Below are 15,170 nucleotides of genomic sequence, written 5' to 3'. Positions count from 1 at the left end.
TTACTCAGATCGAAACAATTATACACGCGTATCATTGTACATTTGTATTTGCAGCGTAAAAAAAATTTTTTTACGCTGCAAATACAAATGTAACATTAAGCGGGACAGTGATGCCCGACAGAAATATTTCAAGTTCTTGGTATAATTCCGGTATTGTGATGGCCAGGAAGTATTTGGACACATTAGAACGTACATGCTGTTCTTGTGATACAAACGATCCTGGTCAACTGGTGGCAGGTGATCATCACAGTGTATACAATCAAGTATCATAACGGAAATTCTATAGAAATTGGTTAAAGTGTATGCGTAATATAGATAGCGTATGTTTATTTATGTTCATGGAGAAATGTGTTAACTTATTAAGTCCAGTGATGAGCCTGGCGACACCGAAATCTAAATAAAATGCTACTACTGACCACAGTGCGTCAGATCATTAGTATGCACTTGATCGCATTTACTTATTGGGAGGAGAATGTTGTAGCGCAGTGTCCGTGCGTATAAAATAGGGGTGCGGGAAACACTGCTCCCCAGTAGTCATCTGGAAGCTGACTTTCTGCCTCCTCTTTTTATAGGTTAGATAAATTAGTAAAGTTAATAGATTCAGAGGGTTCAAATAATATTTTATTTTCAGAGATTTTTGTAATCAATATTAATGTTGATCAATTTCATTGTAATTAATATTGATATTTATTGTTAAAATGTCATATTAAATTGTTATATCTAAATAAAAGAGTAGTCATCTGGAAGCTGTCTTCCTGCCTCCTCTTTTTATACAGACTGGGACACGGCCTACTCTCCATGTAGAGGAGGAGACATTCCGGAAACACCTTGGCTAGGGCACCCGCCAGGTGTGGGCATGTTGGAACAAAGATCTCGAGGATCTAAATAAATTAAATATCATAACACTCCATATAACCCCTAGTGGACTTTTATAAAATAGACTGGAGGCGTTCTGATATAGTGGTGGAGAATCCGAGTAGAGATGTAAATATTTCTTGTTGGATAATAAATGATACCCAGAAACAACGTCAGACTGACGAATCATATATTTTGTTATCCGATATTTTAAATTATTCACGACTATAAAATAGACTGCGGAAATCTAGACCAATGTTGAGATGGTGACCATCTTTGCAAAATTAAACCAATTGGAAAATGGCCCAAACCTGAATTTTAAAGATATCAGCAATGGCCTTCACATCACTGCACACTCTTCATCTAAAATATCTTGTTTTTGTGAAGCATGAGCCAGAAAGAAGTCAGGGGAGAGAAAATAAGCTTCGTACAAAGATTTTGTTATGTGTCCGATATGATCTTGGTCCTTGACATAGAAACTTTGTTCAAGGTCACTGCACATCCTTTGACCAAAAACACTCTATGTGTGAAGTATGAGCCAGATTGGACAAAAGGGAGAGGGTACTAGTGTATGATCCAGAAAAGGATTTTCCTTGTAACACTGTGCCAGATAATTATGCCAGTGCCAAGGTGGCATTATTGCACCCGTCTAAGCTGCATATATGGATAAATTCAAATAAGCCATATGATAGACCATTGCTTTGAGAGTTTACAGCCACCGTTATTATCATTGTATCTCACCTGTCAGGTGAGATACAATGTACAATTGGAATACAAGAACTTCCTATAGAAATTTCAATTCTGATAGGATTTGATAAAATCCGATAGGAATTCTTAATTTCCTATAGAAAAACTGCCTGTATGAAGCAAATTCCTACAGGAAATATCATTCTCCTGTAGGAAATATAATTCTTACGCGGGTGCAAAAATGCAACCTTGGCACTGGCATAATTATCCGGCACAGTGTTTTGTACGTAATTCTGCAATGACCTTAACCTTATACCTAGAAACTTGGTTACTTTGTGGGCGTAGTATGAGCCAGATTGGGCGAAAGAGTGAGGAAACTCTGGACATTCTTTTCTATACTTGGCACACCCAATGGCTTTTAAATTACCAATCCTAATTTGCTCCATTTGTTAAATCTGTTCATTCAATCTGATCCCTTTTCCCCAAAATACATATTCAACAGAAAACCTACTAAAATTATGGAGAAAACTGCATAAACAAATACTATATCAGTTTTTCATGAAAGTTACTACGGGGGAATGTACAAGTTCATAACATGTTAAAAGGAGATGTGATCAATGCAAAAGAACATTAACAAAAATTAAAATCAATTTTAATATAATAAAATCAGGAGTTTTTAAAGCAATACAAGCTGTAACAAAATTTAACACATAATGTAAAAAATATAAGTGTATATATAAATGGCGTTTGTTAAAGGTATGGCAACATAACAGAAAGGAATCACTTTCAACCTAAAATGTTTAAAGTCAGGAAGCATGATTCTCTTGATATTGTCATGTTTTTATCCCCATAATTCTGAAGATGAATGCCGCAATCTTTTCATAACAAAGGAACATGAGGGCGGCCGTCAGTACTGTTTGCACTAGTTTGGCCTCCATACCTCTGTATAGTCCCAGGAAGCCCTCCGATCTGTGGGGAAAAGTTGGACTGGTTTTCAACATTTACGTCTAAATAACTTTACAAATATCTATTTGAAAATTTCTTCGAATCACTCTTTTTATTTAAAATTGTCTTAAAATTTGAAATGGTATTACAGGAATATTACTAAACTATTGTTCTATTGGGACTCTGTAAAATTTGTGTTGTACTTCTTTGGCAAGAACTAGCATGCTTGTTTGTCACTTCTGTCTTCGTGGTGCAATTTCATTATTTTTACATCATAAAGATATTTTTAATGCATAATTGTGAAAGACAACACATTGCTACAAAGATTTATGATATTCATGTTTAGCACTGAATCATTTTTTTTAACATTTACAGTGTTTTTATTACCTGATAATATTCAGCAAACTTTGTGTGATCTTCTTGGAATGATCCGACTTTTTACTTCCAGCCTTAAAACAAAGATTTCAAAATGCATCATATATGGTCCTAATTACATGGCATTAACAGCTAAAAATGACAAGATATTATTTATCCCCACAAGACATAAATTTCTGAAGAAAATATCTGAACTTATTCTCGTGTCAATTTTTAACGTAAATTCCATTTCATCACCACAAGCTTACCCTAAAACGAGACTGCAAAATTTGTAAAGGGTATGTTGCAACAGTAGCCACCATCTTTGATATTGCACCAATGATAAAGTATAAAAAGCCACTAAGTTCCTATTTGTTTGAAAACAAAAAATAACTTGCATGAATTAAACACCAAGTGATACTTGTAAATCTGCTTTGAATAGAACAACTGGAACAATAAATAGAAATGGTTGTACTTGCTTTTGATTTGAAAAACTGCTGAAAGTATCGTTTGATTGTTTCATACACCATGAACTGTATGGATGGATTGGAGGCCAGGATTATGGATGCTGCCGTTCCATTCCAGAGGGCTGACAGACCCTCTTGTGACGCTATCTTACATAAACCATCTAAAATCAAACATGGACAGATATCAACATCATGTTGTATGTACATGTACAAAGATAATGAACCTAAATCTAATAAGAAATCAAAATGAATTTCTCATCTTTTTTCCTTCCATAAATGCATCTCAAACAGCAAAACAAGTGAAAAGCTGTCAATGTGACAGCAAACCGGGTTTTCTTTTATGTAAACTGTATCCATAATCCATGTCAACCCTTATCCAGTGAAATGGAGTACCCTACATGTATATGCAACATTTTGCCAAAAAATGACTAAGTTCAAAAGCTAGTATTTTTTTCATAAATTATCGGAAATCAAAATCCTAGCAATATGCACACCTCTGATATATGTACAATTGATCTGCAAAAGAACAACTTCCTATCTTGAAAACTGTAGGAGGAGTTATCCGTACAATGAGGGTACCCTATCTGCAATATTTTGCCAAAAAATGACTAAGTTCAAAAGCTAGTATTTTTTCGATAAATTATCAGAAATCAAAATCCTAGCAATATGCACACCTCTGATATATGTACAATTGATCTGCAAAAGAACAACTTCCTATCTTGAAAACTGTAGGAGGAGTTATCCGTACAATGAGGGTACCCTATCTGCAATATTTTGCCAAAAAATGACTAAGTTCAAAAGCTAGTATTTTTTCGATAAATTATCAGAAATCAAAATCCTAGCAATATGCACACCTCTGATATATGTACAATTGATCTGCAAAAGAACAACTTCCTTTCTTGAGAACTGTAGGAGGAGTTATCCGTACAATGAGGGTACCCTATCTGCAATATTTTGCCAAAAAATGACTAAGTTCAAAAGCTGGTATTTTTTCGATAAATTATCAGAAATCAAAATCCTAGCAATATGCACACCTCTGATATATGTACAATTGATCTGCAAAAGAACAACTTCCTATCTTGAAAACTGTAGGAGGAGTTATCCGTACAATGAGGGTACCCTATAAAAATGCAATATTTTGCCAAAAAATGACTAAGTTCAAAAGCTGGTATTTTTTCGATAAATTATCGGAAATCAAAATCCTAGCAATATGCACACCTCTGATATATGTACAATTGATCTGCAAAAGAACAACTTCCTATCTTGAAAACTGTAGGAGGATTTATCCGTACAATGAGGGTACCCTATAAAAATGCAATATTTTGCCAAAAAATGACTATGTTCAAAAGCTGGTATTTTTTCGATAAATTATCGGAAATCAAAATCCTACCAATATGCACACCTCTGATATATGTACAATTGATCTGCAAAAGAACAACTTCCTATCTTGAAAACTGTAGGAGGAGTTATCCGTACAATGAGGGTACCCTATAAAAATGCAATATTTTGCCAAAAAATGACTAAGTTCAAAAGCTGGTATTTTTTCGATAAATTATCGGAAATCAAAATCCTAGCAATATGCACACCTCTGATATATGTACAATTGATCTGCAAAAGAACAACTTCCTATCTTGAAAACTGTAGGAGGATTTATCCGTACAATGAGGGTACCCTATAAAAATGCAATATTTTGCCAAAAAATGACTATGTTCAAAAGCTGGTATTTTTTCGATAAATTATCGGAAATCAAAATCCTACCAATATGCACACCTCTGATATATGTACAATTGATCTGCAAAAGAACAACTTCCTATCTTGAAAACTGTAGGAGGAGTTATCCGTACAATGAGGGTACCCTTTTGGCAGCCGCCCGCCCACCCGCACGCCCGCCCGCCATTTTCACCATTTTAATAACCGGATTTTTCCGTTGGAAAACCCGGTTAAAAAATGATTATCTTCTTTCACTGACTCTTCACTTCAATCAATACCAATGACAGTGAAATGTAAAAGTATCTCCCACTGTCTGTTAAGATACTGCCTTAATGTAAAATTTTTAGTTTTCAGGAGGCGTGTTACATATCCAAATGATTTCCCTTGAATAAGATAGAAAATCTTGAATCTCAGATCCAATTAGAAATCAGCCTGTTAGTTGCCTTGGACAGAATTAATTCTTACCAATAATCCCCCTGTAAAGAGTGGTGGGTGCTGTTTTCTGTTTCTCAGTGCCACATTTCAGTCCCTGGATTTTTATCCTTGTGTTGACAACCCAAAGAGGATTTGTGATCACAACATTAATGACACCTAAATGATTAAATTCATATTTAAAAAACAAGTTCCTGTAAATGCACTGTCTTTACAAATTTTTTAGCAGAAACTATAGATTAAATTTATACCAATTGAACTTAAAAAAATAAACCATACGTGTACTTGTATATACACATTTACATGTATTATGTACATGTATTATTCAATCTAATTAAATTAGACCTTTCATCTTGCTCTCTGTTATGTATAGTTACTGCTCGTGAAAGATCCTTAATACATGAAAGATGAAAGGTCTAATTTTAATTAGATTGATGTATTATACTTATTTTACTTTTAAAATTCAGTATAATTCAATATGTAGATAATAGATATTGTAACATCTCTCTCTCTCTCTCCATTCTTTCAATTAAATAATTTTAATCACTAAATCAATTGTCAAAATCTCAAAATTCCTGAACATTATCATATAAAATACACAGTTAACTACCGGACACGAAGGCCATCAGTAGGTCTTTGACAGGGCCTGGCTTGCTCCCCTCCTCCAGTAAGGTGGTTTTCAGACCATTGTATGTATAGAAGTACACAAAGTTTGAGCAGCAGAGCGTGACCAGCACAGGAAAGAGACCCTGGTATAGGGAGGATCTACACACAAATATTTCAAACATTGATTTTTTTAGCTTTAAATTCATCCATTACCGGTAGTTCTAAATTCATAAACTAGTAGTCATTTGTCAGTTCATTATAATATTTACATCAACTGTGTATTTTTTAGCTATTGGATAAGAAAACTAGTAAGCAAATACAAGTCAATGAACAAAACTATATCCAAGCAGTTTAATCAATGACAATTTCAAATGCAATTTAATGCCAGCATATGAACTGTGGACCAAACTCCCAACAGTAAAATAAACCTCTGCAGGAGAAGTTAAAGTTAGATTTTTTTTATTGTTGATTGTCTATTCAAATAACTTAAACATATAATGTTATTGTTTAACAAAGAGATTTCTGCAATTAGATACATAACATTTATAATTCAATTATGAAATGGATATATATTATTAACATTTTTATAACCAATGATTATCTCAATGTTGATGGTAATGTATCCTGAAGCTAATAAGTAAGTGGCAACAACTTACATGCCCTCTTCTTTCATTATGTCCAGGGCTTCCACTGGTGCATGTTTGGCTTGTCGGCCTACATGAACTGTAAATAATAATAACCAACAGAGAGTGTTTTTATTTATGAAATACATATTTCTAGTACATAAAAAAAGACTATTTATATGTACTTCAAATCCAACAAAATAACTGTAATCAAATGAAACAATAGTAAATGACAGCCTATTTGAAGAGTAGTAGTTTGGAAGCATTAATTACCTTGTAATCTTGTTCTGACAGTTTCCAGGGGGTAAAAAACCGCCATGGCGATCACACTGCCCTACAAAGAACAATAAAGTCAACAATGTAGAAAATTGTTTCAAATGCCACACACAAGATACATATAAATTTCAGCATTATAACTACATAGTACATAATAACCTTAGTTAGCTTTTTTGCAAATTCAAGAATACTTTAATTCAATTTCAATGTTATGGTGTACAATTTTTTTAACATTTTAAAGTGCATTAGTAAACAATAACATTCAGATGGATTTTTGTAACATTAAAAAGTTGGTAAAAAGTCAAGTCTCATCCATGACTGATTGAACACAGGACATCTTGTGTATCGTGTATAACCACTGAACTAATCAGTTACACACCTAGTGACATAGAAATTTGGGAAAACTAGGTAAGTTTGTGACTTAGGGGCTTCCTGACACAACTGTTGAAGTTTTATGAACATATATATACAAAGGTTTCACACATTTGACATACTGTAAACAAAATTTCAAAGGCGATTAATGCTTACCGTGGCTCCTGACACAGCATGTACAAAGTTGGAGTAGGTCAACAGACCACTCAGTCTCCCAGACACCATGCTTTTATCTACAGCTGTTAGTTTGGACATCATCCTGGATCTCCATGTGTAAACATTTTTAGAGTTATCTGCCCTTAGTTACACTAATATACCACAAGTATGCAAAAACACTGTAGTTCAACACAATGTGTGTTACACTGTATTTTATACAGACAAAGTAGAGGTTACATAGTAAAAATATTTCTTTTACATTTTATACATATATGTCCAATCAAATTATATCAATATTTTCAATAGATTATAATATTACATACAATAATCAATATAGTGAATGTTGAACATATAGTTTCATAAATAATAATAATGACAATATTTATTGATTTTTTTACTCTCCAATGATAATTCAATCATTTTATGGTCATTTACACAAAAATTATCACATCACTTGAAGAATTAGCCTAGTGCACTGAGATGGAGAATTTGGTCCATGACTTCCAGGGACCATGACCTCTCGGCATTCTCCACTTGTGTCAGGCTCTGGAGTTTTAATGCACAAACCACAGGAAGATCTCCACAGCGGGATACCGAGGCAATGACCATTACATACTGTCCTACAGGGGGAGGCAAGACCAAAGATAATTAATCTGTTTATTTAATTCAAATATCATAATTAATCAGTAATCTGCATGATTATAAAAGAACATGACAGGATTCAACACCATGCAGGCAAGGGCTTTTTAAATAAAATTATCTATATAACATTCAGAGAAAACTATACATTTTTAAATTCTCTTATATGAACAACTCAGGGCTTGACAAGGGCATTAATTGAAGATATTGAGATATGTGATATCATGAATTCAGCAATTTGATTTAAAAAAAAAAATTAATAGACTGGTTTCCATTTTCAAAAATTTTCCAAAGCCAGTCATAACATTTGAAGGTGGGGGTTCATTACATGTACTTTGTTCAATTGATTTTACTAAAAATAATGTATTGCACTTCTGAAAAATATTTCTTTGCATAAGAACATGAATCAAAATTTCATGAAAACTGACAATTCAAAATTACTGTGGAAGTTTGAATTAAATCAGATTGAGACCAGAACTTTCCATATCTTTCAGTCAAACACAATGTAATGTCATTCACTCACATATCAATTAACAAAATTACCCACCTGTTGCCAGTGACAGTGATATAAAGGGGATATTGTTGTATCCAGCCACCTTGACTCTGCCTGTACTGTCATCCAGAATCATGAAACCCTCCTCCTTGTTTATCTATCATATAGAGTTTGTACCTATATAGTAAGTTCCTTTACCCTGCGCAATTCATCAATATGATTTCATATCAATACTATCTAAGTTTGTACACATCTGATATATGCCACCAATTCTATATTTTTTCTTTTTTTAAAAACCTCGTTTTGTGATTCTATAAAGTTGCATGTTATTTGAAAGCCTTGCAGTTTTTGGAGAAGACAAAATGTGAAAAGTTTACAACGCCAAAGACAGACTGACACTGACAGAAAACAAATTTTTATCAGAAAAGCTCCCATGACAGCTTGAGGCTTCCGCTCAGGTGAACTAAAATAACACCCATATTAAACAACCCGTGTATATTGCAGAGATTAGGGATGGACATGTTTGATACACTGATTTATAGTCTCTTTAAAGCTGTTTTGCAGGTCCAGTACAATATCTTGATTTAGCTATAGGTTTAGCTTGAAAAAGCTATATAGCTTTATTAAGGTACCTCACTACACCCAGACTTTTACTTTTTAAGACACTACGCATCTGAAGGCGTCCAATACAAGCAGGCTTGGCTAGCTGTGTCCGGTCTTCTCTCCCATACATCTTGATCCAGTCCTGCATCAGGTCTTCGTTCATCCATCCTTTTTTTGTGTACTCCAACTATCACTCCATCTGGAAACTTCTCTTTAGGCAGGGTTTACCTCTTGAAGATGAAGTATGGTGGCAGCTTCCCTCCATCAGTGTACATGCAAGCACAGCTGTAAAATAATCTGTTCTTTTCATTCCTCTTTGTCTTAATGCTGATAGATCTGTTTCTTTGGTGGCAATTGCAGTGGTGTGTGGAATGTTGAAGGTTAGTGGTGTTTGGTCAGCATTCTCGATCTGGACAGGGGCGTTATCATTCCTCTTTCTCTGCTGTATAATAAATCGCTGAAAATCTGTGACTTTGTCCTCATAGTCTTCTGGTATTGTCTGAGCGATGTGCGTTCTTCTTCTCATGGATAGGTTGTGCCGCCAGAAAAATCTGTATCGCCATCCATGGGGTGCTTTAAAGTTCGCTATCTTCATCTGTTTGGTGATGATCCTTGCCTTTATCTTTACTTCCACCATAGATACTCCAACCCCCTGCTAACACACGTCCTGGATCCAAGCGTTGAGCTGTTCCTCCATCTGTGTCTTTGGGAGTTGTTGAAGCCAGTCTTTCTTTAGCCGCCACTGTTTTGATTTTCACATTGTTGACCTTGAATTCTCTCCCCCCCAGCTCGGTTGCCACTTGTCTCAGCATAATTGATGATCTTCAACTTCTCCACCATTCTATAGAAATCTCTTTCTTTACCATCATTGAAGTGTCAGATGTCATTTGACACCGATGTAAATCATACACTCATATTTATGTAAAATTGCAAAAACAAAAAACATTTGATCTTTACTTAAATCCGCCCATTTAATCATGATAAAAAATGGCTGTTTTTTTCTTTTTTTAGATGAAACACCAACACATATATCACTTGGGCTATGCTCCGATCCCAAAATTACAGTAATTGCACTCGTGTTGTAAAATTATCATTAAAAATTGATAGTTCTTTCGGAAAATCACACCGTCAATTTGATCGTTGGGCTATGTTTTGATCACAAAATTTCGCTTGGATTTGAATTTATCATTAAATATCGATAGGCTAGGATAAATTTGTCACCGATTTTGATCACTTATGTTCCAATCTCAAAATTACAAAAATTCTGTTCGAATTTTTAAATTACCAATGAACATCAATAGTTTTAGGGTAAATGGCAGCCACAGATTTTGATCACTTTGGCTATGTTTGGCTATGTTCCGATCTCAAAATTACAGAAATTACACTTGGATTTTGAAATTATCATTAAACATTGATAATATTGGGGAAAATGACGGTCGTCGATTTTGATATTTTTGGGGTGCATATTATACATAGGACCTGCAGTAAGGGGGTGCGTATTATACACAAGTACGTGCTATACCCAAGACCTCACGGTATATTTTTCTTATCTGACATAACTGACTTCATTTATTTATATTTCATTCAAGAAGTAACTGTGTGGTCATGAATGAATTGTCCCAAAGCTTTTAAAAATTTTAGTGCAAAGTCTCTTCAGAAGAAACACTTTGATGAGAATTATTTTTATGTGCATTAATTAATGTTTACAGAACAATTTAACGTTAAAAACTATCACTGCACTAAAGTGCCATTTTTTAAACATGCTGCAAAAGTTACACTTTCATGAAAAATGTACGACAAAATGGCTAAATCAAGCCTAAAAAAAGCTCAGATCATATTTATAATTAAAGCTATCATATATAATATAGATGATCAAGAGAATGTACTGGACCTCTTTCGTTTGGAAACTTTGAAATTTATCTAATATTCATTGATAATGATAATTGTCAATAACTCAATATATCTCAGAATAAAGAACGGGGGGGGGGGGGGGGCTGATCGCATACCTCTGTGACAAGTCCTTGCATCCACACCACCGTGGCGATGAATTCAACTCCATTACACTCAATCTTCCATTCTTTCTGTTTCTTTTTTCCTACGTTCTCGACCCCTTGGGTCTGTAAACGAACACATTTTGTCAAATCTTTAACAAAAACTTTTCTTGCTGGATAATCAAGAATAGATGCCATCATGTCAATTTTGCCGCCTTTTTTTCCAACTTGAAGGTAACTTCGATCCCGACATTAAAACTCATTGCTGCACCATAAAAGTGTCCACCGAAGGATAGACCATTGCTTAGAGATTATCAAACAATATTGAATAACCACTTTTTGTTTTTAGTGCGTCTCTCCTGAAAGGTGAGAAAGGTACCTTTAAAAATTTAAATACAATGGAGGAAAAATAATTTCTATAGGAGAAATAATTTTCCTAAAGGATTTTTTGGAAAATCCTGTTGGGTTAAAAAAAAACCTACCGGAGTTATATTTCCTATTTAATAAAAATATTTCCTACTGGAAATTTATACAGAAATTTTGGGTTTTTTTCCTGTAGAAATTAAAGATTTTCGATTGAATTTCAAATTTCTATGGGAGTTTTTTTTCAAACCCTATCGGGATATAAATTTCAATAAGAAATTCTTTTTGCGGTAGAAAATTCTAAATAGGCTATCCCATCGAAATATTTTTTCCTGTGTGAAAAACTTAAGTTTTGCGTAAGAATTTCAATGGTACTAATATTTCCCCTGAAAGGTGAGATACATCAATAATAAAAGTTGTTATAAACTTTTTTAAAAATGGGTCTATCATATGATTATTTGAATTTTTTGGGACATGCACCTTAGACAGCTGCAAAAATACCATCTTGCCACTGGCAAAATTATCCAGTACAGTATTCTTTTTTTACAAGATCAAAGTACTGACACTCCAAGAGGCGTCGCACATAACGTAATATTTTTAATAGTGTAGCATTCGCGAAGTGGATCTGTTTCTCGCGATATTTTTTCCTGCATGGAATCAAGCATAAGAAAATTGGGGGGGGGGGGGGGGGGTGAAAAAACACCAAATACACAAAGATTCTTTTTTATTTTATTTTCGCCAACTTTTCTGTGAGTTCAATGAGGAATCGATATTTTTTTGTTTATATAGATTCTCTTGATCAGTGTTGATTGCACAGGCACTTGGGGCAAACACAGTATGATCTATTTAGAATATCAGTTTGAGAAAAAAAATACACTAAAGCCTATTTTTAGTTGATAATATTTACATGTCTGTACAATGTAGTTCTCTTATTTCAATAATGAAGTGACTTGTTTGGTTTAAATTTGAGATGAGCGTTTATGTTTAGACACGTCACCTAAAGATTTTCAACATAACATGGGAGAAACTATTGTTTGGCCAGCTCGTTTTGTTGAAATTGCTGTACTTTAATTACAGCTAGCTTATCCTTCCTTTCGTTAGGGGAAAGAGGTATGAAAGTTTTCAAAGTGGGTTGCTTTGTTCCCAAGTTTGATTTTAACAAATTTTATTGTGTAATTACACAAGAGGATTGGAAACAAGTTCTAACAACTTACGTGTTCCTCTCCTAATGATAATACATACAATATACACAATTATCATTTTTAATATTACATGTTACTTATAGTTATTAACTTTATAATAGTAATATTCATAAAAAAGCATTTACAAAGTATTTGCGAATAAATAATAAATAGTGTTGATGTACACAGTATAAAATAGCATAAACAAGAAAAATTAGTTATTAAATCTTCCAGACTCTTTAATAAAGTTTTTAACTGCTAAAAAATAAAACAGTTTGTATTATTTATAAGACAAATTGTCACTACCATTAAGAAGCAAATGTGAATTAATTAAGATTGTTTCTTCAAGCCTATTAAAAAGTTTCTAGCAATTACATAATTCTTGCATACAAAGAAAAAAAATGATAAACATCCTCCTTTTGACCACAAATACAATTAGGTGATTCAATAATGTTTCTTCTATACAGATCATAATTCAAAATACAGTTGTGTCTCAACTTGGTATATAAAATTTTGATAGTGCGTTTACCAAATGAAAAATATTTCGGAGGTTGAGGGATAGTTTCAGTAATATTTTTCTTGAATATGTTGAGAGACGTTGCTTCCATAACTTCTAAATTGAGAGAATTCCAAATCAGAATTGTGTCAGGTACAAAAGATTTTTTACACAGTTCTAATCTGCTGATTGGAACAATATACTTTTCGCTATATCTTGTGTGATATTTTGAATCATTTTTTGTTACAGGAGGAATAATGTTGCTCAAGTACTCGGGTACTTGATTTGTATGAATTTTAAACATGGTTATTAATTTAGCCTTATTACGTCGACTGCATGACAAGAGGTTCCCAGCCAGTTTCTGTGTAGAGAGATTCTGTAGATGCTAAAATGGGTAACCCAGTAACTATCCTTGCAGCACTTAATTGAACTTTTTCTGATCTCTCCATGTAAAACATATTACAACCTTGCCATACTACTGAAGCATATTCAAGAACTGGTGTAATAAATGTGATATACATTTTTGATAAATTTGTTCTACCTAGAGTAGCCTGTAGTTTTTTTAAAGTCCTAATATTTTATATGCACTATTTACTATTATATCATTAATATATTGAGACCAACTTAGGTCGTTAGAAAAAAATAATCCAAGATTTCTGTGAGTTGAAACATAGTCCAGTTGACACCCTTGAAAAAATAACCTTGGAAATTCTTCTACATGTCTCTCTGTGAAAAAAACCAGCTTTTGTTTTGGACGGGTTAAATTTTAATAACCACTTGTCAGACCAGTCGCTGAGAATTTTCAGATCATGGTTCAATACAATTTCAATTTTTTAGTATATAAATCACAATGCTGTAATGAATTATCATCAGCATAAAGTCCACAGAATGATAACATATTCGTTGCTACATCATTAATGTAAATAAGAAATAGTAGTGGACCTAATACTGGCCCTTGAGGAACACCAGCATTAATACATAAGGTTGATGGCAACTTGTTTTTGTACATGACTCTTTGTGTTCTATTACTTAAATAACTGTTAAACCACTGTAAAAGATGTCCACTTATACCATACGTCTGAAGTTTACAAATTAAAGCTTCGTGTTACACCCTGTCAAAAGCTTTCGAGTTTCGACAAATCACAAAAAATCATACGACCCATTTTCCCATCTATACTTTTGACTATGCTGTGTTTCTAATAGTTGAAATACCGTGGAATGGCCAGGCAAAAAACCTGCCTGGTATTCATAGAATAATTTATTTTCGTGAAAAAAATTGTAAACATGTTTACAAATTATTCTTTCCATAATTTTGCTGACACAGCTTAGCAGGGACATCGGTCTGTAGTTATTTGCAACAGATGGATCATCTTTTTTAAAGAGCGGTAATACATGGGCTATTTTCCAATTATTTGGAAATGAATTTTCTACAAGTGATTTGTTATAAAGCATACATAAAGGTTTTGACATGGAAAATTTTGTATATTTCAACATTCTATGCATATGACATATAGGGCCTTATTAACAACCAAGATTGATATAATGTCAAAAACTTCTTGAACCTCTGAATGTCTGAAATATTTTTATTACACATATAGTATAAATTGGGTAATGTACGATTCGCAGATTCAATATTTGAAATTAATGAAAAATATTTATTCAAAATTTCTATTTTATCAATATCTGAGAAAGCTAATTTTAGATCGTCCATTTTCAAGAAATTGCAGTTGGGGTGTTTCTGTTGTTGCTTTAACATGGAATAAATCTTTCATCAATTTCCAATATATTTTACCATTGTTACTACTGTCATGCAATGCAAATTCGATATTATCGTAATAATTAGCTATAGCGTTTTTCTTCATATTGTTTAACACACTTTGAATTTTTTTTTTCAAAGTGTGTTAAGGATTCTAAAAATTTT

At 33.4% G+C, this 15,170-nt stretch overlaps 2 protein-coding genes across 2 annotated transcripts; both read right to left on the bottom strand.

The window, feature by feature from the left end:
- Nucleotides 1-2,177: 2,177 nt before the first annotated feature.
- LOC105324552 (peroxisomal membrane protein PMP34) lies at nt 2,178-7,711 on the bottom strand. Its single transcript, XM_034457818.2, has 9 exons — nt 7,484-7,711; nt 6,953-7,013; nt 6,713-6,779; nt 6,061-6,215; nt 5,484-5,609; nt 3,321-3,469; nt 3,111-3,209; nt 2,875-2,936; nt 2,178-2,511 (listed from the first exon to the last, which is right to left on the bottom strand). The coding sequence occupies exons 1-9, from the start codon at nt 7,583-7,585 to the stop codon at nt 2,376-2,378; spliced, it is 957 nt and encodes a 318-aa protein (XP_034313709.2). The 5' UTR covers nt 7,586-7,711; the 3' UTR covers nt 2,178-2,375.
- A 38-nt stretch (nt 7,712-7,749) lies between these two features.
- On the bottom strand, nt 7,750-11,484 carry LOC136270028 (recQ-mediated genome instability protein 2-like). Its single transcript, XM_066066228.1, has 3 exons — nt 11,225-11,484; nt 8,670-8,772; nt 7,750-8,103 (listed from the first exon to the last, which is right to left on the bottom strand). The coding sequence occupies exons 1-3, from the start codon at nt 11,408-11,410 to the stop codon at nt 7,946-7,948; spliced, it is 447 nt and encodes a 148-aa protein (XP_065922300.1). The 5' UTR covers nt 11,411-11,484; the 3' UTR covers nt 7,750-7,945.
- Between the last annotated feature and the right edge of the window lie 3,686 nt (nt 11,485-15,170).

The sequence above is a fragment of the Magallana gigas genome, chromosome 7 (genome assembly GCF_963853765.1).
Source record: "Magallana gigas chromosome 7, xbMagGiga1.1, whole genome shotgun sequence".
In the NCBI taxonomy this organism is placed as follows: domain Eukaryota; kingdom Metazoa; phylum Mollusca; class Bivalvia; order Ostreida; family Ostreidae; genus Magallana; species Magallana gigas.
This window is presented reverse-complemented; position numbering and strand designations above follow the sequence as displayed.